This window comes from Rattus norvegicus, chromosome X (genome assembly GCF_021556685.1).
Source record: "Rattus norvegicus strain SHRSP/BbbUtx chromosome X, alternate assembly SHRSP_T2T, whole genome shotgun sequence".
NCBI classification, from domain to species: Eukaryota; Metazoa; Chordata; class Mammalia; order Rodentia; family Muridae; genus Rattus; species Rattus norvegicus.
This window is the reverse complement of record NC_141554.1, coordinates 113,260,750-113,283,408: the sequence shown is the minus strand read 5'-3', so window position 1 is coordinate 113,283,408 and position 22,659 is coordinate 113,260,750. Positions and strand designations below refer to the sequence as shown.

General features: G+C 37.5%; 1 protein-coding gene across 2 annotated transcripts in view; it reads right to left on the bottom strand.

Annotated features, from left to right (window-relative positions):
• Positions 1–11,760, bottom strand: part of Vsig1 (V-set and immunoglobulin domain containing 1) — a 33,576-nt gene extending 21,816 nt beyond the window's left edge. The window contains exons 1-2 of one of the 2 annotated variants that reach the window (XM_087599838.1): positions 11,081–11,760; positions 1,452–1,615 (exon numbers count right to left, since the gene is read on the bottom strand). In XM_087599838.1, the coding sequence (XP_087455964.1) occupies positions 1,452–1,615; positions 11,081–11,132 (216 nt within the window). In that variant the 5' untranslated portion in view covers positions 11,133–11,760. The remainder of the gene's footprint in view (positions 1–1,451; positions 1,616–11,080) is intronic. The other variant, NM_001037784.1, reaches the window with a different exon arrangement.
• Positions 11,761–22,659: the final 10,899 nt, after the last annotated feature.

Sequence of the window (22,659 nt, the reverse complement as noted above, 5' to 3'; positions counted from 1 at the left end):
CATCCCAAAAGATGCTTAAAGCCTCTCTCAAATCGGCCACCACTTGAATACTGAGCAGGACTTCAAGTGTATGAACAGTGTGTTAAAAAAGACTCCTAAGAAATCAAATTTTAAAAAGAAGAGATCTTGTGATTATCTACTGAAAACAACCTATGGAGAAAAGCAATTATTTCTTAGTTGACATAAACATGTCCAGATATTTTGGGTGATGGAAATCGGTTGTTATTTTCTACTGGTAGTCCTACTGTTGCTGCTGTTTGTGTGGGATAAAAATGGGAGCGGTGTATGTTTTTCCAAATGTTTTCATATGCCTTATGTCAGATCAGTTCCCATGAATCCTTTCATCCTACTGTATTTTGAAGAGGGGCATGGAGTGATACAGATATTGTGTACCATAACCAATATTAAACAAAACTGTATAACTCTGAATACAGTGTAGCACCGACGGGGTCTCCCTGTTGGTGATGTTTTCTGATAAGGAAATATTCACAATGTCATGTGTTGAAATTCAGTACCTACAAAGACTCAGTGGGAGCTGAAGAGTAGCTAGCCAAGAAGAGGTTCCTCTGCGCTCACGGCTTCCTCCTCCTCCGCTTCTTTTTCCAGGCTTCACTCCCTTATCTTTCTAGGGCTACACTAACCTCCCCTTTTTGACAAAACCCAACTCAGGTGTGGCTGGCTATTCCAAACCACCAGTATTGGATTCTTCATTATTTTGGGCAATGAGTCATTCTGAGAATCCATTATATGGGGGCATGAATGGTATATGTGTTTACATACATGTGTGCACAGATGTACACACAACTCTATGTAATACAATCTTAGCCTTGGGATAATTTTCGAAAAGAATTACTTTCAAGGCCAAATGAAGAAAATCTGGTGATAGGCAGTTTGCCCATGGAATCATCCTTCTACCCTAATCTACCCAAACCTTTTGTCCATCCCTTCTGTCCTTTATCTTCTAACTTCATGCTGTCCTCAATTACATGGATTTCATTACTACCATGGCATTCTCCATCAATCTGGGGGATCTTAAACTGTCAGACTCAATCAGGAACAATGTGTTGATTCCCTTGCCGGGCAGATTCGAGTTATTAAATTTGGCAGAGCTCTTCAAATCTGTGAAGGATTTACATGTGAAATGGGATCTTCTGAAAATAATGACATATTTGTAGAATGTCCTTTAAGAGCTCCTGCTTATTTCACCTATGAGAAGGCCTGTGGCTGTTCTGGAATACCTGAGACACATGGTGCTGACTATACAAAATTGTAATAATCGATACACATAATCATGTGACCATCTTCACTAAACAGCTACCTAAAAACTGTGTCTCAAATTGTGTCATTCTTCTCAGTAATTCCTTTACACTTTACTGTTCCTTCATACTCTCATGCCAACAATTTCCAGTCGGAAGTACTAAGTGGGAATAATTTAATTAGAGAATCCTTACGGATATTGGCTCCATTTCCTTATTGTGGAAGAAAGACCATTGGATTGAAAGCTTTTCCAGGGATGTCACAGTGGTGGTATACAGGCAGAGAAGAGTAACATTAGATCCAACAGTCACATTCACAAAAGTGTCTGGGATGGTCACTTGCACCATATTGACCTGACCTGAAATGATAATCATCAGATAATTAGTAGTACATACTCACATTCTGATGACATTTTCTTATTTTTTATTGGAATACATTTCAAATGTTATCCCCTTTCCAGTTTCCAATCCATAACCCCCCTATCCCATTTCCTTGACCCCTTCTTCTATGAGGGTGTTTTCCTACCCAACCACCAACCCCTTCCGCCTCCCAGCCCTGACATTCCCCTACACTTGGGGGAGCGGGGTCAGGCCTTGGCAGGACCACTGGCTTCTCCTGATAACATTTTCAATACAAATACAAATCATCTTGTTTAGAGCCTCTGTGATGGGTAGAGAGTAGAGTGAAACACGTGGGAGACCTGAGCAGACAACAGACACAGGAATGAGTTTCAATCGAGTTATTGGCATGAAGATGATAAAACCATAGGTGACAATGAGCTAACAATAGCACTGGACTGGTAATTCCTATAAAAGTCATGTTATACACAGTTTCTTACAGTCTTACCCAGGAACACTAAAAGGTCTGGCTATGGAGAACAACTGACCCAAATTCCCCATGATCAAGAAGCGTTCCTTGAATACAGAGAATTTATTTAAAGAACTAGAGAAGTCAGAGCCAAGGCCTGTTGGCTTTGCTACAGCTTTCAAGGCCCAAACTAGGAAAACTCTAGGCCAAGTTGGACAAATTGGTGGTTTTCTATCCCTAGACCACTGTGTGTAGGGGGGTGGGGGGCAGAGTAGTGGCGGACTTACTAAAAGATGTAGATTATATCCATGGTAGTACAAAGACGTCAGGTTTCTTATAGACCTTCATCATGAGTATGTAGTGGAGTGAACCAATATCTACATAACTGGTGACCTGATTGACCTGGTGACCAGAGGGATATGTATTGTGTATTTTTTTCTATTTTTTGCAGCTTTAACTTTTAACACAAGAAATGTTGGTAGAAGTATTTCCCATGAAGAAAACATTTTTTTGAAGGACATCAGTATTCGTCTGTGGTGTTGAAGGTGGAAAACAGCTTGTGCATACTGAGTAGGCACTGTATCTCTGAGCTACAACCTCCTCTCCTCATTATTAGCTCACTATTTGGTTGATTTGCATGATTTCACATATTTTACATTTAGGTTTTACGGCTGAATACTTGGTCTCTTTTAGTCAATGTTCCATTGGTGCTTGGGGGAGAAATGGGCATTATGTTGTTGTTGGGTTGTGTACTCTACATAAGAAGATAAGCTTTAAAGCACCGCAATACATCTAACATACACAAGACTCTGGGCTCAATAGCCAGCATTGGTAAATAAAAGATAACTCAAACCACTGTCAATATTGATGTCAATATTTTACTAGTTGCAGTGGTTTGTGTAAATTTCACTTACATTTTGGTCCACTTGCCTTCTCCACATTTAAATGTCACTGTCTTTAGTATAAGATAATGGTATAATATTTGTTCAGTTGTCACTATGATGCCCAGGACTCATGACTTAAAGCGGTCCCCTGTATGTACTTGTATTTCTGCCCTTCCTTTTGTCCCTTCATTCTTCCTAATGCTTTAAGATCCTTCCTTTCATCATCTTGTATATTTCAGAAGTAATGCCTTTAGCCGTTTTTCAAGAGTATGCCTGCTAAGTAAAGATATTTTACCCCCTTTGACTGAGAATCTCATTATTTTTCTTTAATTCTTGAGAGATAGCTTCACTAGACATAGATTCTATTTTCTGTCACCTCTGCCGTACTGAGTGTATCAGCATGTTTCTTCTTTTTATTATTATATTTTGTTAGTTCTATAATTTCCATTCAGATTTCTTGGGAGACAAATAATGTAATTTTACTTAAAAATAATTCAAAGTAGAGGAAAGGAAATTAAGGGTGAAGTTATACATTCACACAGTCTTCAGGACTGGAAATATGGCTTGGAGGTAGGGTACATGCCTTGTATGAAGAAAGCTCTGGTTTTGACCACCAGCAATGCAGAAAGCCTTCAGAAAAATAGATGACTGCAATGTCTGACTTTTCTTTGACTTCTTTGTTTCTTAATTTAAAGTGAAAAATACTTGTACATGTGGCATGCATGTGTGATTTGCTTGGTATTCTGATATATTACAGAATAATTATATCATTAATTGATATATCCATCATTTAATGCATTTATCATATTTTGGTAATGAGGACATTTAGAAGTGGCAACCACAGAGCCTGCATGGGTCTCTGTCAGGCCCTCTGCATACATGCTGTGGTTCTTTAACTTGGAATTTCTGTGAGGATCCCAACAGTGTGTGTGTGTGTGTGTGTGTGTGTGTGTGTGTGTGTGTGTGTGTGTGTGTAAGAGGGCTGTCTCTGACTCTTTTGAATGCTTGTAGGACTTTTTTCCTCCTATTGGGTTGCCTCATCCAGCCTTGATATGAGGGTTTGTGTCTAATATTATTATTGCATCTTGTTATATCATATTCGGTTGATATCCCTAGGAGGTCTGCCCTTTTCTAAAGGGAAATAGAGGACCAGTGGATCTTGGGAAAAGGAAAGGTGACAGGGATGTGGGGGGAAGTGGCAGGAGGAGAAAGGGGAAGCTGTGGTTGGGATGTATTTTGTGACAGAAGAATAAATTTAAAGGAAACATTCTATTAGCCATTTTGAAATACTCAGTATGTAATTATAACTAGTAAAAAAAATGGGGGGTTGTGAAATTGAAGTAGAATATGGAAGGGTTTGGAGGGAGAAAAGGAAAGGGAGAATGTAATGAAATTATAATCTCAAAATATTTTTTCACAAAGAAATACATAATATATTAACCATGGTCACTTTATTCTTCAATAGGTCTTAAAATTACTCCTCCTGTTTAATTGGAACTCTTAATCTGTTGAACAATTTTGTGCTAAATACTGGAGAGACAAAGTGAAATGAGAGTTCCAATCTCTACCTGCCATTTCTATCACAGATCAGTGTGGTAGTGGATGAAACTCAATGACATGGGGAATACAAATCTGATTCAAACATTCCCTGATTTCTTTTAATATTGGAAGACACATATTATCTATAATTGAGATTTGTTAAAATCTCAAAAATTACATTACAGTATTTTCAAAATATAAAATGAGCCTTTTTAAAGGACACTACACATTTTCTCACAATAGTAAAGCAAAACTGCCAGACCAGTTTTTACTGCCCAGATTGTCAATAGTCAAAATTATAATCAATTCTCAAATTTTGAGGAAAAGATACTTTTCAGGAATTAGCCAACCTTAATACAATAACAACAAACATCACAGCTTCAAGCTATGGAATTCGATACTAGTTTTTAACTTTTCAAATAAATTTCATTATCTTAGCCCATGCCAGGCCCAGTGTCTTTCTGCCTGCTGCCTATGGATCAAGATGTAAAGCTCTCAGCTATTGCTCCAGTGCCATGACTGGCTGCTTGTTGCCGTGATGATACTAGACTAACCCTTTGAAACTGTGCTGGAACAATTTGTGCTCATTTAGGTTAACTTGCATCAATCCAAACTTTATCAAGGAACACCATTTACACTCCGGTTTTAAGATTTAACCTTTTGAATATATTGAATGTTTGGTTGTTCCAGACATCCTTATAATTAAGTGAATCTTAGGCAGGTGTATGGTTTCTCTGTTCTAAAGAAATCAATGAAACCAGCAGGATGCCTGCCTGAATGCAACACAGAAAATGATTTAGTAGAAGTGGATTTGATAGATCATGAAAATGCCAAGTTGTGTAACAAGAAAAGGGAGCATAATAATAAAGATGACTTAGTTTTCACAGATAATATAAAACTCATTCACACAACAGACACAATCCATGCGTCTGAGACAGAAACACTTATCTTCCTTTTTCCTATAAGTGAAGTTGGATTTTTTTTAAGATAAGAAAAACATGGAGTATTTCAGGTACAAACAACAGCATCAAGCAGAGACTGTGTCTTATTCCTTCACACCTGAAGATTACTCTCTGCTGGAAAATCTAAGAAGTTATGATTGTGAACTAGGTCATGGGAAGAAACTCTGCTCAGACCAAGGAGCAACTAAAAATGTATACACCATCACATACTCAAGTGTCTGAACTACCAAGTGAAAAATCAAGAGCTAATGAATAGCCTTGTTTGTAAACATAGCTCTTTAAAGGGTGAGTTGTGTACAGAACTTAAAAGGCATAAGTCATAGGAGACTACAGAGAGACAAGTCAATGTCTAAATGATTTCATCACAAAAACTGCTTTTCAATGACACTAATATAAACGGATATTCCAAGGAAATCTGATGACAGAAAATATCTAGAAAAATAAATCACCAAGAAACAAGATCTAAAAAACCCAAATAAACAAAAAAACAACAAAACAAACAACAACAACAACAACAACAAAAATAGGTCCCTATACTGGCACTTCTGATAAGCATTCAGAAATGGTATTTTTTATATTTTAATAGGGATCCATAAATATCCTTAAAATACTTCCTTCTTGAGGGTTTATCACATATGCCACTCTTAAAAAGAATGCTAGCATCCTTTCTAGTATATGTATGCTGACAACACAAAATCATCGCTATTACTCCAGAGGATTTGATGCCCTCTTCTGACCTCTGTAGGCACTAAGCACATTCATGGTCCACATACATTCATGTAGGTAACATATTCATGCACATTAAATAAATAAATGTAAACACTTTTTAAAATATTTTCTGAAATTTAGTATTTCAGTGCTTTGTGAAACACTAAACATCATTATTTTGTCTATTTTTAAAAACATCATACTAAGCTATAGAACATGGCACATAGATTAGAGGAAGTGTACACGTGTTGCTTCTTCCATAACATCAATAGTATACTGAGAAGCATGTAAAGAAATATAGCAAGTGTGGTGGTTTGAATATTCTTGGCCCAGGAAGTAGCACTATTTGGAAGTATGACTTTGTTGGAGGAAGTGTGTCATTGTGGGTGTGGGCTTTAAAACCTTCCTCCTAGCTGCTGGGAAGGCAGGCTTCTCCTAGCTGCCATGCTCCAGCCTTGATGATAATGGACTGAACCTCTGATCCTGTAAGCCATCCCCAATTAAATGCTGTCCTTTATAAAAGTTTCCTTGGTCATGGCGTCTGTTCACAGCAGTAAAACTCTTAAGACAGCAAGAAGACACTCCAATAGCCATAAAATAGGATTAGTTGAGTGGAGTGACACTAGCTAAATGGAACAGATCATTGTAACAACAGCAATCATAATAGAGTTGCTGAAATACAACTCTGTGTGTGTGTGTGTGTGTGTGTGTGTGTGTGTGTGTGTGTGTACACAAGGTGTTTTCCTAAAGGGAAAACTCTGATACTTTCAGCACATTGAATTTAAGGCATACTGATCTAGTAGTATGCAAACTAAGCTTTTACTATGATCTTCACAGTCATTTAAACTCTTGAGATGTACTTCTACACCTTTGAATAGTTTCTTATGGTTCTTGTTAGGACTAAATGCACATTTTAACATTTTGCCACTATGAAGTGTGTGTCACTGTTGCTTTCCTCTATTTGAAGTAAACACACAAATAGGTTGCAAGCAGGTCAATTATTTATTTATTTTATTTATTTATTTTTTTATTTGTTTCATAGAGAAAATTTATATGGATCATTTTTGCATTAAGTATATATAGTGGGGTCACTATAGCATTTGGCAATAATAATTGTATCTGTAAAGTGTATATGAAATGGAGCAATGTGTTGCCAAGTTTTCCCACTGTAAGGTACCATTGCCTCTCTTCCCAATACCAATGTCTCTGTGAAGAGATCTCTCTGTGTAGCCTCTACTAGGAAGCTGTATCCACACAAACCAGACGAACTTTTCCAATACCAGAGATTTGTGTTTCCACGATTATTAATTTTGTCCTACTTGTGAGGAATAGCATTGTGGATTCATGGACATTTAGTCCCCAGTTTTAGTTATAATCTATCATCTATTAATTCTTTCACTTTAATTTCTCAGTATTTGGGGGTTTGGGACTTTTTTTCAGTTCTTTGAAGAGCCTCACAAGTATAGTTTACTAAACTGGAGTAGTCTTCACTATTTGCTGTCTTGTGCATAGAATAAATCACTTCTGTAAACAGTCTTATATATCTACATTGGAGAATGTGACTGGAAATAAAGATCTGAATAGTAAAAAAAAAACCCACAGTGAAACCATTCTGCTACTGTATAATATTTATTCCTCTGAGATCATCCTTTAGATCATCATTGTCCTGCACAACTTCCTGTGACAATGAGGATGGTGGTAGACATGGAAATATTCTGTCTCCGTGCCGTCCCATCCATTTCAGTAGTGACTACTCGCATGAAATGTGGCTTGTAAAATGGGTAAGAGTCATGTTGTAATTTTATTTACTTAACTTGAAATAATTTAAATTTAGATAGCCATATATGGATAATAAACAGGTAAATGAAGCACTAACCAGTAAGCAGTTCTACAAACATCAGGAGAAAATATTTTCTTCCCTTGGATTAATTTATATGTTTTTATTTATTTTCTTTCTTATTAATCTATTCACCCATTCTACATCCCAAAGGTAGCCTCCTCTCCTTCCTCTCTTTCCAGTGCCTCCCTTCCACCTCTCCTCCTCCAACTCCTTTCTCCCCTTTTCCTCAGAGAAGTGGAAGCCTCCCATTTATATTTATATCTGGAATAATTTTATAATGTAAAATAATATTTAAAATTGAGAGAATAAAAAATATCCACATTAACTGAATAGTGAATAAATAACAGGCTTTGTGAAAATCCTAGCTTATAATTTTCCTCATTGACTTGACTGAATTAATGAACAAGGCAAAACCGCATACATGGTTGAAGTGTACGTAACTGCTTCTAAAAATGAGTGCTTATGTTTAAATTAATCAACATCCTAAAGAGTTTAAATGGGCTCTATTTTACTGATGATAGTTCATTCATTTAATGCCTACTATGTGGGCAAAGTCTTTGCTTATTTGGAGAATTACGAACTACTGCCATGCCATGGCAGAAATACTGCCCAGCTAGTTCTATTGACTAGACATGTTTCAAGTGATTTCGTCTCTCCATTTCCATGTTAAGTTGCTCCCTTTCTAGTTACAAAATAATATAACCAAACGATCATAAAATGTTTGTATTCGACATTAAACCCAACATTCGAAGATATTTATTTCTCTCAAATGCACACCTCCATTAACTGAAAGCAAGAGTAACGTATCCTTCTACCAGGTGGCAAATACATATCACAAAGCACGGAAACCATATATTTTTTGCACAACAAAGTTTTAACTAAAATTCATTTTTCTGAAGTGGAAATGAAGACCTCAGACATCACTGAGAATATTTTGATTAGGATAACATCTTCCTGATTAGCTGTGCAGAAATTTGATTTTAAAGATGAGTATGAAAATAATTTCCAGATGTCTGGGTTTGGGGGTAGTGAATTACTCTTTCAACACATTTTTACTAGGGTCCATGTACCATGCTTGATACAAAAATAGCCTTTTTCTGGAACAAATGCAAGTTGAGTATGAAATTGTACATTTATAAGACATCATTAGTTTTCCTAAAAGCAGAGTGTCAACTGGTGGCTCCTAATTGGCAAAGCGACTTGGATCTCTGTGAATGATAGGTATAGATTCCTTAAATCTTCCTTTGTATGTGTCCCATATGAATGTGACTATAGCAGATCACATCAAATTATACCCCATATTTATACCACCTCCTGTGCAATCACATTTTGCTTTAGGCCAGCTAAAACATATATCCATAAATACACAGCACAATGCAAACAATGACAAAAACAAAAAATCATACAGTTGATTTAAGAAAAAAATATCCAGGTTCTATGTCTCACTCTGATTGGGCCATCTACTGAAAGTTACAGTTAATAAACCTACACCATGCTAAATCATTGTTTAAATAATAGAAAAATGAGGTACCAGGCGTAGGCCCCATTTGAATGTCATACATTCTTACAAAGAAAAATAATTTACCCAAATCGGAGTGACAAGATTATATTATTTATAAATTTCTTCATTGTCAAATACAATAAATATCCATTATATTTATCATCAGTAAAATTACATAAATATACATTTATTTATAATAAAAGTTGTTCATGCACTTGTTACAATGCTATGTCTAATATAGAGCAGGGTAAGGCTTTACAGAAAGAATTATGTTGACAAAAGGTGTGCTTCTAGAGGGTTGGTAACATAAAACTTAGTGTTTAACCCAACTAGCTAACAATTGAAGAAAATGACAGAGATTTTCCTCATCTATTAAGTAGAAACAAAACTCTAAGATTAAGTAACTAACACATTTCCCGCTCTATAGCCAGACTAGATCATGGAATAAATTTAATAGTTCTTTCTGGTGACTTTTGACTCCGTGTAACGTCTTCATTTAAGCATTTAATAATAGATACTTAAAATTTTATTAATAACCACAAGACAGTATTTAAATTAACAGGTTCTCTATTCCTACAAATGTTAGGAAAATAAAATCAAAACATTTAATCACACCACCCAAAAGGAACCATGATCATTTTATTAACTTTGCTTAATTTATTATAATTAATGTTTGTGTGTCTTGACTTCTTACTTATTTTATCCTGAGCATATTTTTGTACCATGAAATGTGCTTATAAAATTAAATGCTAATGATAACCTAACATTACTCATGACTTAAAAGAGCACTCTTGTTTTATAAATAATGTGATTGTAGCTACCATAAACTTAACTTACCATCAGAACAGATTCAAAATGTACACATTAATTTTAAAACACCAGCCAAGGGACTTTCCAACTCAATTGCCTCTCCTGCGCTTAACAAACACTGCGGTTTGGGGCCCTAAAAAATGATTTTGTTCTGTTCAAATCCCTAAATTCATCCATATTATCCATGTTATAGTATGACTATTGGATCATGTAAGTTCTGCAATACAGACCTAAGCAGAACAAGCGCTCACTGAGTCTTACTCTGGTTTTCCCACTCCCCACACATATGTGCATGTGGTCTTGAGGCCAGGCTGAGTCAAAAATGGTGAGCTTAGGAGAAACACTGAACTAAAACAGAAACCTTATCTTTAAAGTGCAAACTTCGCTTTCTGAGTAAATTTGCTCGTTTACCTTTCAAAGTAAAGGAAATGGGAACTAAAGAAAATGGGAACCATTTCATGAGCTCTGTAAAATGATTTGGCCTGCACAATGACCTCCCAGTCATCAACGCCGAACACGTTTGCTAAACAAGAGTTCTGAAAATCGACAGCATACTCATCACAATCTCTTGGAAGTCTAGGAGATGAAGATTTTTGTGAATATCTGAGTTTTTTTTTTTTTTTTGGTTCTTTTTTTTTTCGGAGCTGGGGACCTTGCGCTTCCTAGGCAAGCACTCTACCACTGAGCTAAATCCCCAACCCCAATATCTGAGATTTTAGTCTAAAAGGAGATTTGACTTCCAGTTGCCATTGATAGAAGGCTCGTTCCTTACCTGCAAGGCAGTTTAAGATCAGAAAGACCTTCCAAAATGCAAACACCATCATGCTGAAAGTCGCCTGGAGCAGCAGGTGCCAGTCTGAAGGCCGCCTGAACTAGGCTGAGTTTCAAATTGGCTTCTTCAATCACAGGGAGGTTTGCCTGTCTTATCAGCTGGGCATCACCAAGCAAATAGGCCTCCTTAAGCTTGCTTATTGGGCACTGACTTCTCTCTGAACAGATCTGTGTTTATTTGAAACACTTTTCCCCCGGGTGTGTTCCCTTGATATATTTGCTACTGTGTTAATAATAAACCACACACTTAAGTCCTTCCAGCTCTTTGTTCACAGATTCTCTTAGGTTGCATTGTTTAAAATCAACTCTTGAAATAAAAAAAGAAGTTGTACTTGAAGGACCTCCTCCAGTTCTTCCCATAAGATGTCTTGGTCCTGCTGCTTCTAAAATGAATGGTAGATTTGTCCCATGTCCAACCTGCTGCTTTCATTATGTCCTAGACATAACGTTAGCCTATAGCAGCAGCTTCCTGAATGGTCTCCTGCATTTCTTTCTCCTTTATCCTGTGTAATAATTTGTACCAGTCTCAGGCTAATGTCTCTCAACTCTAATAAGGCATTTTCAGTAACACTCTCCATGAACTGGACTGTCAACAAGAAGTCCGGGGTCCTTCTTGATTCCCAGCTTTTCATGATCTGGTCTTCATTATATCTGAATTATAGTCACAGTAAGTGCTGAAAAGATTTATTGCTCGAAGTGTTTAGTCAGACAAAGAGCACTCATTTCAAATCATGTTTTATGAACTTTCATTTACAAGAAAACGATTTCACTTCCATCTTTCTTTAGCCAAGTGAATTCCCCCCTCTTCAGAAAACCCTTTCACTTCTATAAAACCTAACTTCTCCTTTCAGACGTCCCTATCCACATCTATGTCTGATGCCAAAACCTTAAGGACTTCTCATCCTCAGAGTCTTGCACTCCCTCATCTTGCTGTCTGAGCACATTCTTAGATTTTGTAAATGTACATGTCAGTTCTCCCTTAAATACCCCTGGCCTAAATTCACATTTGGCTGGCAGTCAATTGCTATTGGGCAGTTGATACTCGATTGCTCCCCCATAGTTTCCTATTATTAACTGAGACTCACCTAAATTCACTGCTTGTGACCTCTTCTAGGAATAGTGAGCCCCTTCAGGGAGAAAGATCAATTCTTATACAGGAAAGTCCTAACTTAAGAAATAGTGTGTCTCAAAATATACCTGATAATTCATATTCTTGCAGAAGCAATGTGATGAATCAAAGCCTTTGTCCTATGCAGACCTTACTTGAAATCCAGCTTAATTTTGGGTACCATGCCATAAAGAATGGGGATGAAGAGAAAAAAACAACAGATGGCAGAGAAAACCATTTTCCCCTTCACGGCAGGAATTATGCACAGGACAATTTTTTTGTAAATAAATATTGCATGCCCTTGATACCTACTTTGCTTTCCGAGCCTACATCCTTAGTCCTGTGAGTTTCTGGGCTGTCGTTAAGGGGCATGCACTCCACAGAGATCTCATACTCCAAATTTCTTTTTCCTTTCTATCTGTATTCCTCCAGGAAACATCACCATTTGTAAAATGCCAGTATCAAGGCAACAATACTATTTATGAACAATTTGCAATCTGTTCACACTACTGATGATCAATGGCTGGTGTCCTCCAACTAAATTTCTGATCAAGAGAATTAATCAATGAGAAAATTTATGGCGAAGTTCTGCACCAGAGGACAGCTTATAAGGATTGCTCTCTGGGGGTCCACACCAGCTCTCCTGAACCTTGGATATTAAGCCTTGGCTTCTAAGTGCATAAAGGCTCCAAAAGACCCACCGTTTTCACTAAAAGCCATTGACATTTCTGTTGGCAAGACAGTGAAATAGAGAGAGCGTGTTTAGAGGTAGCTATTTTCTATTTTATTCCTTTGTAGTCATTGTTGAAATTTTCAATATATGAGCACTGTATTTACCTCATTTCTGCTCCCCTTTTCCTCACTATAATTCTTCCCATTCTTCTTTCCCACTCCCTCTGAAACTCATGGCCTATTCTTCCTCTTGGGTATGCTGTTCGTTAATCACGGGCTTATATGTTTCTTCCTATGTTCCATACATGACCATAGTAGATTGGCAATATAACTGGCTGTCCTGGTTGATTTTTGTCATCTTGAGATAAACCTAGATGTATCTGAGAAGGTAGACTCTTAACTGAGAAATGCCTCCATGAGATTGGCCTGTAGGCAAGTTTACATAATATTTCTTTAATGAGTGATGTGGGAGATGCCGAGTCCAGTATCCTGGGGAGTATAAGAAAGTAACCTGAGCAAGATTGGGGGAGGATGGCACTAAAAAACACTTCTCCTTGGTTTCTGCTTCAATTCCTGCCTTGAATTCCTGCTTTGGCTTCCCTGGTGGTATATGTAAGCCAAAAACCACCTTTCCTCCAAAAGTTATTTTAGGTCACCTTGTTTTATCACTGAAATAGAAACCCTAAGACATTGATCATTGTAACTAGGATACTTTGGGGCAATGAAAAGGGCATTATTAGCAATTGCATGAGATAGTGTAAACTGTGACAGATCCACACAAACCTGGATATCTAGCCACAGAACAGTGCTAAGTACTAAACATAGGAAGCTTGCTAAGTAATGTAACTAAAGTAGTTGGCTCGAAGAGTAGCGGAATAAACAATTTGAAGGGTTTTCCAAAACCTATGTGCATGAGAGTATTCCATATGAACCCAAAACACACTGGAATGTTCAAATAAAATATCTATACTGCTGCTATATAAAACCTAGGGGTTCTGTTAAATGCTAGGAAATCATGCAAATTCTCTACTTGAAACTGAATTGTTTTGTTGTTTGACCAATGTTCAAAAGAAGTGGGCCAGTAACTGGTACATGAAATACTAGTCTTCACATTTTTAGAGGGCTTTAAAATTTTTAAACTACTTTTTTGTTTTACCTCCATTACTGGAAATAAAACAAGTAGGGCAGGCATTATCTCCATTTTCTGTATAAGAAAACTGAAGCTCAAAAGTGCCAGCCCCCTCTCCTGCCAAGGCCACAACTCATATTAGGAGCTGTTCCTATCACAGTGCACAGTAACATACTGATTATAAAGAAACAAATATACTACTGCCTTCAGAATTCTTTCTTGGGAACCTGCAGAAATGTGTGATATCTGATTACTCCCTCGTTTTTAATTTTAAAACATTATAAAAGCAAAACATTTGGAATGCAAGGGAATTTCAAAGAACCAAGAGGTGTACAAAAGAAAAGCTCACCTCTCGTCCTTCACCCCCATGCTCATAAGCAGCACGTAGCTCAGATCTTTTCCTATTCACACACACACACACACAATATCCTAGGTTTTGTAGTTCACTTTAATTTCAGCATGTAGGAAGCTGAAATAGGAAGATTTTTGTGAGTTTAAGGCCAGCCTGCACTAGAGTCTGAGTCTTTGTCTCAAACAAACAAGCAAGCAAGCAAGCAAGCAAGCAAGCAAAACCTAGAAACAAGATCCTTTCAAGATACACAATCATTTTAACAGAAATTTGATGATGTGACGCATGTTATTCCATAATCTGATTTTCCTGCATAAAAAGCATCTCCATTATCTTTGCCTAATTACATCCACAGATCTGCCCTATTTTTTGATGACTACCTAATATTTCACAGTATAAGTGTACTATATGTTTTTCTACACCAATAGAGAATTAATAGTAGAATAAATCATTTTCATTTTCACTACTCTAAGTAATGGTCACTACTATAAAACAATGGTGCAAGGGACATCTCTTGCTTAGATTTTGCCCATTTATGTGACTATTTTTGTCAGTTGGGTGGCTACAGGTTGTACAATGATTTCTATAGACTGGGTCTCTAGAAAAAGATTGCTTAATGAAAGGACACAGGCATTTAAATACTTGGTAGACTACAAACGTGTCCACCAGAAATTTGTTTATAAATCTACATCTCTATCAAAGGTGTGCATGAGTGCATGTTTCTCACAGCCTTGCTAACAATGAAAATGTTTCTTTCATTTTCACTGTTATCACAATTAACACTTGCTACTACCATAGGCTTTCGTGTGTACTTCTGTGCCTTGGTTCTAGGTTGCTGATGGAGCAAAATGGGCTCCAAGTTGAAGTCAATTCTAATGCTCTCTGTTTCTCTCAGAGGTATAGCTTCTGAACTCTTGCATGGTGGCTAGGATTTTTTTAAATCCTTTTTTTCCATTTTCAAGTTTGTGGGCATATATATGACATATGTGTCTGTGTGTGCATACGTAAGCCCAAGGTTAATGTTGAGAATCATCCTCAATTGTTCTTTAAAGTGGCAAGTTTGAATTGAAATGTGTTGTGGCACAACACACACATCAGACTATTTATTGAAACAACATCTGGAATCCATTGGACTAAATAAAACATAATGTTAAAATCTTTTAAAGTTTAAAAAAAATGGAGTAGTTTAAAGACTGTGAAATTCATGTCTCACCAACCCTATCACCTCTGTGAACAACCTCGTCGCCCATTCTCACCACGCTCTGCTTCAGCCACACTACTCTCCCCTCAAAAGGCAAGTTCCCGGCAAGTTCTCATTTTTAGAACATTGGTTCTAGTGGCTCACACTACCTATGAATATTTCCTCTCACATATGAATAGAGAAAATTCTTTTTTTTTATCTTCTAGTCTCCACTAAACTGGTTTTCCCCAAGGTTTCCATTGTTTGCTTCCTGTTTTAAAAGGCAAGATTTTGCTACGTAGCCCTGGCTGACCTGGAACATCAGACTGGTCTCAAACTTTCAATGATTCTTCTGCATCTGAGGGTCTATGGAGTGCTGGAATTATGAGCTGTTTATATACAATTTTCAATTTTGACTTCTCACCAGACTTCTAATTACCCTGGACCTTTTCATTTGTTCTCCTATACAGTACTTTCCCCTCATCAACGTTTGCCCCATGATTTCAGTTAACTGGGGTCAACCATACCTCCAAATTACTAAATATTAAGTTCTAGCAATAAAAAAACCTCTCGTTAAAATAACTTTCCTTATATTTTATTTTAATTATTCTATTTTAATTATTAATTTTAATCCCTTACCAACTTAATTTATAAACTTTGCCTTTGACTTACATGTATAGGAAAAAGCAGAGTGCGTATATGATAGTAAGCAGTATCGTCAGTCTCAGTACACATCAGGGGTTTTAGAACATATCTTAGAAGGGGATACCATATTACAGTTTTCCCAGCAAGAGTGTATGATTCAAAAGGGTAAAAAATAATTTTGTTCACTATTTATTCTGAGGGTTTAGCACAGTGCCTGATACATAGCTTATGTGTGGGAAACTTTTATTAAATGGAAAACTTATGAATACGGGTTCAACCCATTTAAAATTTATTTTTCTGGAATATGAGATACAGCAAAACAATTTTAAAATACTTTAATGTCCCACATAGTGTCCAAACATTATTATCCCTCAAGTAAGACTTGGTCAAGGCAGTTATAAGTCTCATTTATAAGTAATGTTGCTTTGTAGTTAAAAACGAGCTGTAATTACAATAGATAGAGTCTGTATTTGGTTTGAGAGCAGGTTCAGAGGCAATCTGAGGTTTTCAAAGAGATCTATGCCATTATTGTGGAAGCTACATATGAATTAGAGAGAGAGAGAGAGAGAGAGAGAGAGAGAGAGAGAAACAAAACGTGAGAGTGGAAAATGGAAAATCTTGGCCTAAAGCATTTCACATATATTGTTTTTCACCAAAATAGTTTTGAGGAAATTGAAGTTTACGGGACTTTTAAAATATTTTTATCTTTCATATTTTAAATTTTAATACTTATGAATAGGTATAATATTGTCAGTGCTTATGAACCTACATATTATGTTTCTGGGGCTGGAGAGATGGCTCAGCCATTAAAGGCTAGGCTCACAACCAAAATTATGTTTCTGTTGAAAGATTCCAAAGAAGGTGTTTCAAAGACCATGTAAGTGCCAGAGCCAGGACTTCCAAAGTCACCCAGCTTGGGGACAGGTGTTCTTAACATGTGGATAAATCACTATGGTTTCAAGGATCAGGATTGATGTTGGCACCTATTAGACGCTTAAAAGCAATATGGTGAATTCTATCTTTCACAGTCATGGTCTCTCAAACTTAATATTTTGAAGAATAACACTTATTTAGATGCATTTAATACGGCATTTTAAAAACTCTAAAATATCATCATTCCTATAACAATGGATTGCCTTATTCCAAGTTAACAATGAGTTACCTTGCAAACAATAAAAAGAAGTATCATGTAGAATGTCATTTTACAGTTGTCTTAACAAAATTGGAAGTCCAGGGTAGGCTATCCAAGTCAAAATCTCAAGTGAATCTTGTGGTGTTATTTATTACACGAGGAGAGCAATCCGTACCCTAATATGCCCATGTTTAAGGCCTAGGATTTCTATCTGTAAGGAAACTAAAACAAGTTTGCAGTTTTCAAGCGTGCATTCTGTGTATCTGAGAATCTTCTAGTAACTTCTAGAAAAATGCTTATTTATACTATGAAGCAGAAGCACTTTAGGTGTATATTTATATATTGAATTTGGGAAATATTTTTTCTGTCCTAAAGGGAAGAACTATGCAGAAAGTTCTCCTTTTACAAATCATGTTATAAGAGTAAGAATGAGTCAGCTTCCATTGAGTAGTCTGAGATTGCTTACCTAGCGATAGTAGAGAGGCTGGAAAGGGTTAGTACCAGGAACTCTATGTTAACTGATAGTGTGACTCAACTTGCTGTGTACATTATAGGGTTTGGGGAAGCCTACTCCTAAGTAATTTGTATTGACACACTGTACAAACACATGTCATAAAGTCTGCTTTGGGAAAAAAGCACACGTATGAGTAGCTGCACAGCACCCATGTGGATAACACATACGTGTACATATCCATATTTAACACAAAGGCATCCTTGACCCTCAGTTCTTTCCATTCTTCAAACTATCAAGAATCATATTCTCATGCATGGCCTTGATATTTTAACCAGTTACATCCAATACTCTCTGAAAATGTCATACCTGATCAAAACGAATCCTAAAAGTGGATATACCTGATACTGAAATGAAAATACTGAAACATTTCACAAGTGTCCAAGATGGCTAAGGGAATTTGAGATATAAAAACAGGCTACCTAGTAATAACATTTTACTAGATGATAGCCGTGAGGTTACTTGATAAATGGTCACGTAGCTTGCCACTGGCGAAACAAGGGCTTATGTTCAGGTGAAACAGAAAAACCCATAGTCAATACACAGTCCCTGATTTCCAAGCTTTTGTGGTTGCCAAGAAGACAAGACATATACACACAGCACAGAGATTAATACTAAGTAATATAGGATTGTGATAGGTTGTGCTGTCAGGTGACACAGATAAGTACAAAAGGGTAATGTGACCTGTGTCAAGAGATGCTGGTGAATCCCCAATTATCATTGTTGCCATGAGTTGCATGGAGGTCTATATGGCATTCTAAAAATAGGAATTTCGGGAGGATTTGAACAGGATATTATTTGATTAACTGACATTTAGTAACCGTACATATTTATAAGGTGCAATGTGTCATTTCTATACACGTGCAATATGCAACAGAACACAGCAGTGTTTTGAAAATGAAAGTTTTTAATATGTGGTGTGTGTGTGTGTGTGTGTGTGTGTGTGTGTGTGTGTGTGTGTGTGTGTGTGAGAGAGAGAGAGAGAGAGAGAGAGAGAGAGAGAGAGAGAGAGAGAGAGAGAGAGTCTGAGAGTCTGAGGACAGGAGTAACAGAAAGGCAAAGGTCACTTACGTGAAAGTCCTGGAAAGAAACCAGGATTGATTATATTTGAAATAAAGAAAAAATTTGGAATGGGACTCAGGCATAAAGAGGCTCACAGATCACACAACAGAAAAGCTGTAGAAAACAGCCAAGTTGGTGAATCCATTGAATTCACTTAAAAGGAGAGATAATCAATAAAAGGTCTGGTTTGTTTTGTTTGTTTGTTTGGGGTTTTTTGTTTGTTTGTTTGTTTGTTTTGCTTGTTGGTTGGTACGTTGGATGTTAATTCTGTATTCTAAGTATTTTGTTTGCTGTAAGTAGATGTGTGTGTCTGTGTGTGTATATGAGTGTGTGTGTCTACCTGCACATATATGTGTATATGTGAGTGAGCATACATGTGTGCCTTTGCATGTGAATGCCATCAGCCAGCCTTAGTTCTACGAGCACTAATAACCTTTCCTTCCTTCCTTCCTTCTTTCTTTCTTCTTTCTTTCTTTCCTCATTTATTTATTTATTTATTTATTTATTTATTTATTTATTTAGAAACAAGGTTTCTCACATGTCTGGAATTTGCTAAGCAGGCTAACATGGGTGGTCACTGAGCCTCCAAGAACTGCCTGTCTCTTTTTTCTTGACACTAGAATTAATATCACGTACTACTGTGCCCTTTTTTTACATAGCGGAGCTGGCTAGTTTTATGTCAACTTGACACAAGCTGAAGTCATCTGAGAGGAGGGAATTGCAATTAACAAAATGTCCCCATAAGATCAGGCTGTAGACAAGCTTGTGGGGTCATTTTTTTAATTATTAATTAATGGGGAAGGCCATTGTGGGTGTCGTCATCTCTAAGTTGGTGGTCCTTTGTTCTGTAAGAAAGCAGTCTGGGGTATCTTCATCAAATCCCTTCTGTTAGAGCTCAGAATGCCCCATGGAAGAGGAAGCAGAACAAGAGTGAGAACCAGAGGGGATGGAGGATACAAGGAGAAGATGATGCTGTAAATCAACTAGGCAAAGCTCATAATTACTCACAGACATTACTAGACATGCATGGGTCTAGACCAGGTTGTTTATATATTATAGCTTTCAGTTTAGCATTTTTATGGAATTCCTGAGTATGTGAATGAGCACCTTAACTGGGGGTTCTTTCCCTTCAGTTTGTTTGCCTTATCCAACTTCAATATGATACTTTTTGGCTTTATGTTACTATACTTTATTTTGGTATATTTTGTTATTACCTGTTAGAAGTCTGTTCTTTTCTAATGAGAGACAAAAAAGGAGTGGATCCAGATGGGAGGGGAGGTGGGGAGCGATTGAAAAGAGTAAAAGAAAAGAAAACCATAATCAAGGTATATTGTATGAAAAAAGAATCTATTTTGAATAAAAAGAATGATGATGATGATGGTGGTGGTGGTGGTGGTGGTGGTGGTGGTGGTGTTAAAGCAGACTGAGCAAGCTATGAGGAGAAAGCCAGTAAGAAGCACCCTCCATGGCCTCTGCATCAGCTCCTGCCTCCAGGTTCCTGTCCTGTTTGAGTTCCTGCCGATTTCCTCTAATGATGACCAGTGATGTGGAAGTGTAAGCCAAATGAACCCTTTCTTCCACAAGTTGTTTTTGGTCATGGTATTTCATCACAGCAATAGTGACTCTGAACTAAACATGATTTCTAGGGATTGAATTCAGGTGCTCATGCTGGCAAAGCACTGAGTTAGTTGCCCAGCAACTGTATTGGGTGTGGGATGTTTTGTTTTTGCTGTGTTTGGTTTGTTCACTGAATCTGTACTGGACCTGTCACCAACTGATGGGCCATAGGCAAGTTTCTTAACATCTTTGAATTAACATTTCATTTTCTTAATCCTTTTGATAATATAAAACAAAGCCTACTTTATAAGAACTATAGAAGTTGTTATTTTCATAATGCTTAGGACAGCATCTACAGGCACTAGATGCTATCAGTGTGCTTGCTGTATAATTATTAATGTGATTCATTACCAGTGCAGAAATGTGAGAAAATTCTCATTTCTTATGAATATCTTTCTTCTGTGGGTAATAGAATAAAAGGATAAATATCAGAAGCAGATACCAAGAGGAAGGAAAGGAACCAGTTGAAGTTGGGGAGGAGTCATGTGGGGCAAGAAGGGAGGTGGATGAATGAAAGGAAGGTATAATCCACTACTTTCTATGCTAAATAATAAAAATCTTTTTTAAAAAAGAGGTTTGTTTTCTGGACCTTGGTTATCTCACTTAATATAGGCCAGAGTTAAACCCAATGGTCCACAGAACGAACAGAAAAAACAAGTCTCTGAGAAGCTAGGTGCTTCATCCCCATCTAAGATCAGAGAAGGCAACTGAGTTAGAAGAATATATCTCATGAACAGCCAGCAGCTTTTGGGAGAGCCCCCATTCCAGTTGTTAAGGACCCACATGAAGACCAAGTAGCACATCTATTACATATGTGTGGGGAGGCCTGGGTCCAGCCCATGTATACTCTTTGGTTGATGGTTCATTCTCTGAGAGCCCTAAGGGTCCAGGTTAGTTGACTCTGTTGGTGTTCCTGTGGAGTTCCTGTCCCCTTTGGGGCCCACAATCCTTCTTCCTATTCTTCCATAGAGTTCCCAAGCTCCATCCACTGCTTGGCTGTGGGTGTCTGCATCTGTCTGAGTCAGCTGCTGGATGGAGCCTCTCAGAGAACAGTCATGCTAGACTCCTGTCTGCAAGCATAACAGAGTGTCATTAATAGAGTCAGGGACTGCTGCTTGTCCATGGGATGGGTCACAAGTTGGGCCATCAACCAGTACTTTGTATTCATTCTGAGAATTTCATGCAATCTCTTTTGATTGTATTAATGACTCCCCCAACTCCTTCCACGTCTACCTCCTCACCCTTACCTGCCCAACTTCCCTTCCTTATTGTTTTAAGCACACCTAGACCTTTGTGGTCAACGAGGGGAGGGGGCACACCTTTAAAGAAAATCAGCTGTTCCTCTCCCAACACCTATCAACTGTCTCAACTGGGGGTGAGACTTTGAGCCCAAATTTTCTCTGGCTTGAGCTTCCTTAGGTCTTGTGTATGTTGTTCAGCACCACTGTGTATTAATATATAACTGCTGTGTAGTATAAAGAAAACACTTTTTACTTGTAATCACCCATTGCTCTGTTTTGTACAATCTTTCCACTCCCTCTCCCATGATGACCCCTGAGCCTTGTAGGAGGTGTGTGATACAGACATCCATTTAGGGCTGAGAAGTCCACAGGCTCTTAATCTGTGCACTGTGATCAGTTGTAAGTCTCTACATTAACTCCTGTCTATAGCAAAAAATACCTGTCTCTGATGAGGGCTGAGAGATAAACTAATGTATGAGGATAACAATAAGTCATTAGGAGTCAGTTTAAAATATGTCCATTTAACAGAAATAATTGTAGTAGTAGGTTCTCCCCTCAAGTGCATGATCTGTCTAGTTATAGGTTCTTGGCTCTAATAATGGTAGACATTGTGGATTTCATCTTGTGGAGCAGGCCTCAAGTACAACCAGAAAGTAGTTGGCTGCTCTCGTGACAACTGTGTCATTACTGAATCAGTGAGGACAACCTGCCAAGCTGGTTGCTACTGGAGCTCACAGGGCTCACAGCTGGGTAAGTTTGAACAATCACAGCACTATGGAAAGCTGACAAGTATCAACGAAGCTTGATTTCTCCACATCCCATGGCACAAGTATGTGGTATATTCTGTAGCTGGAGGTCTGGGAGAACTCACTGA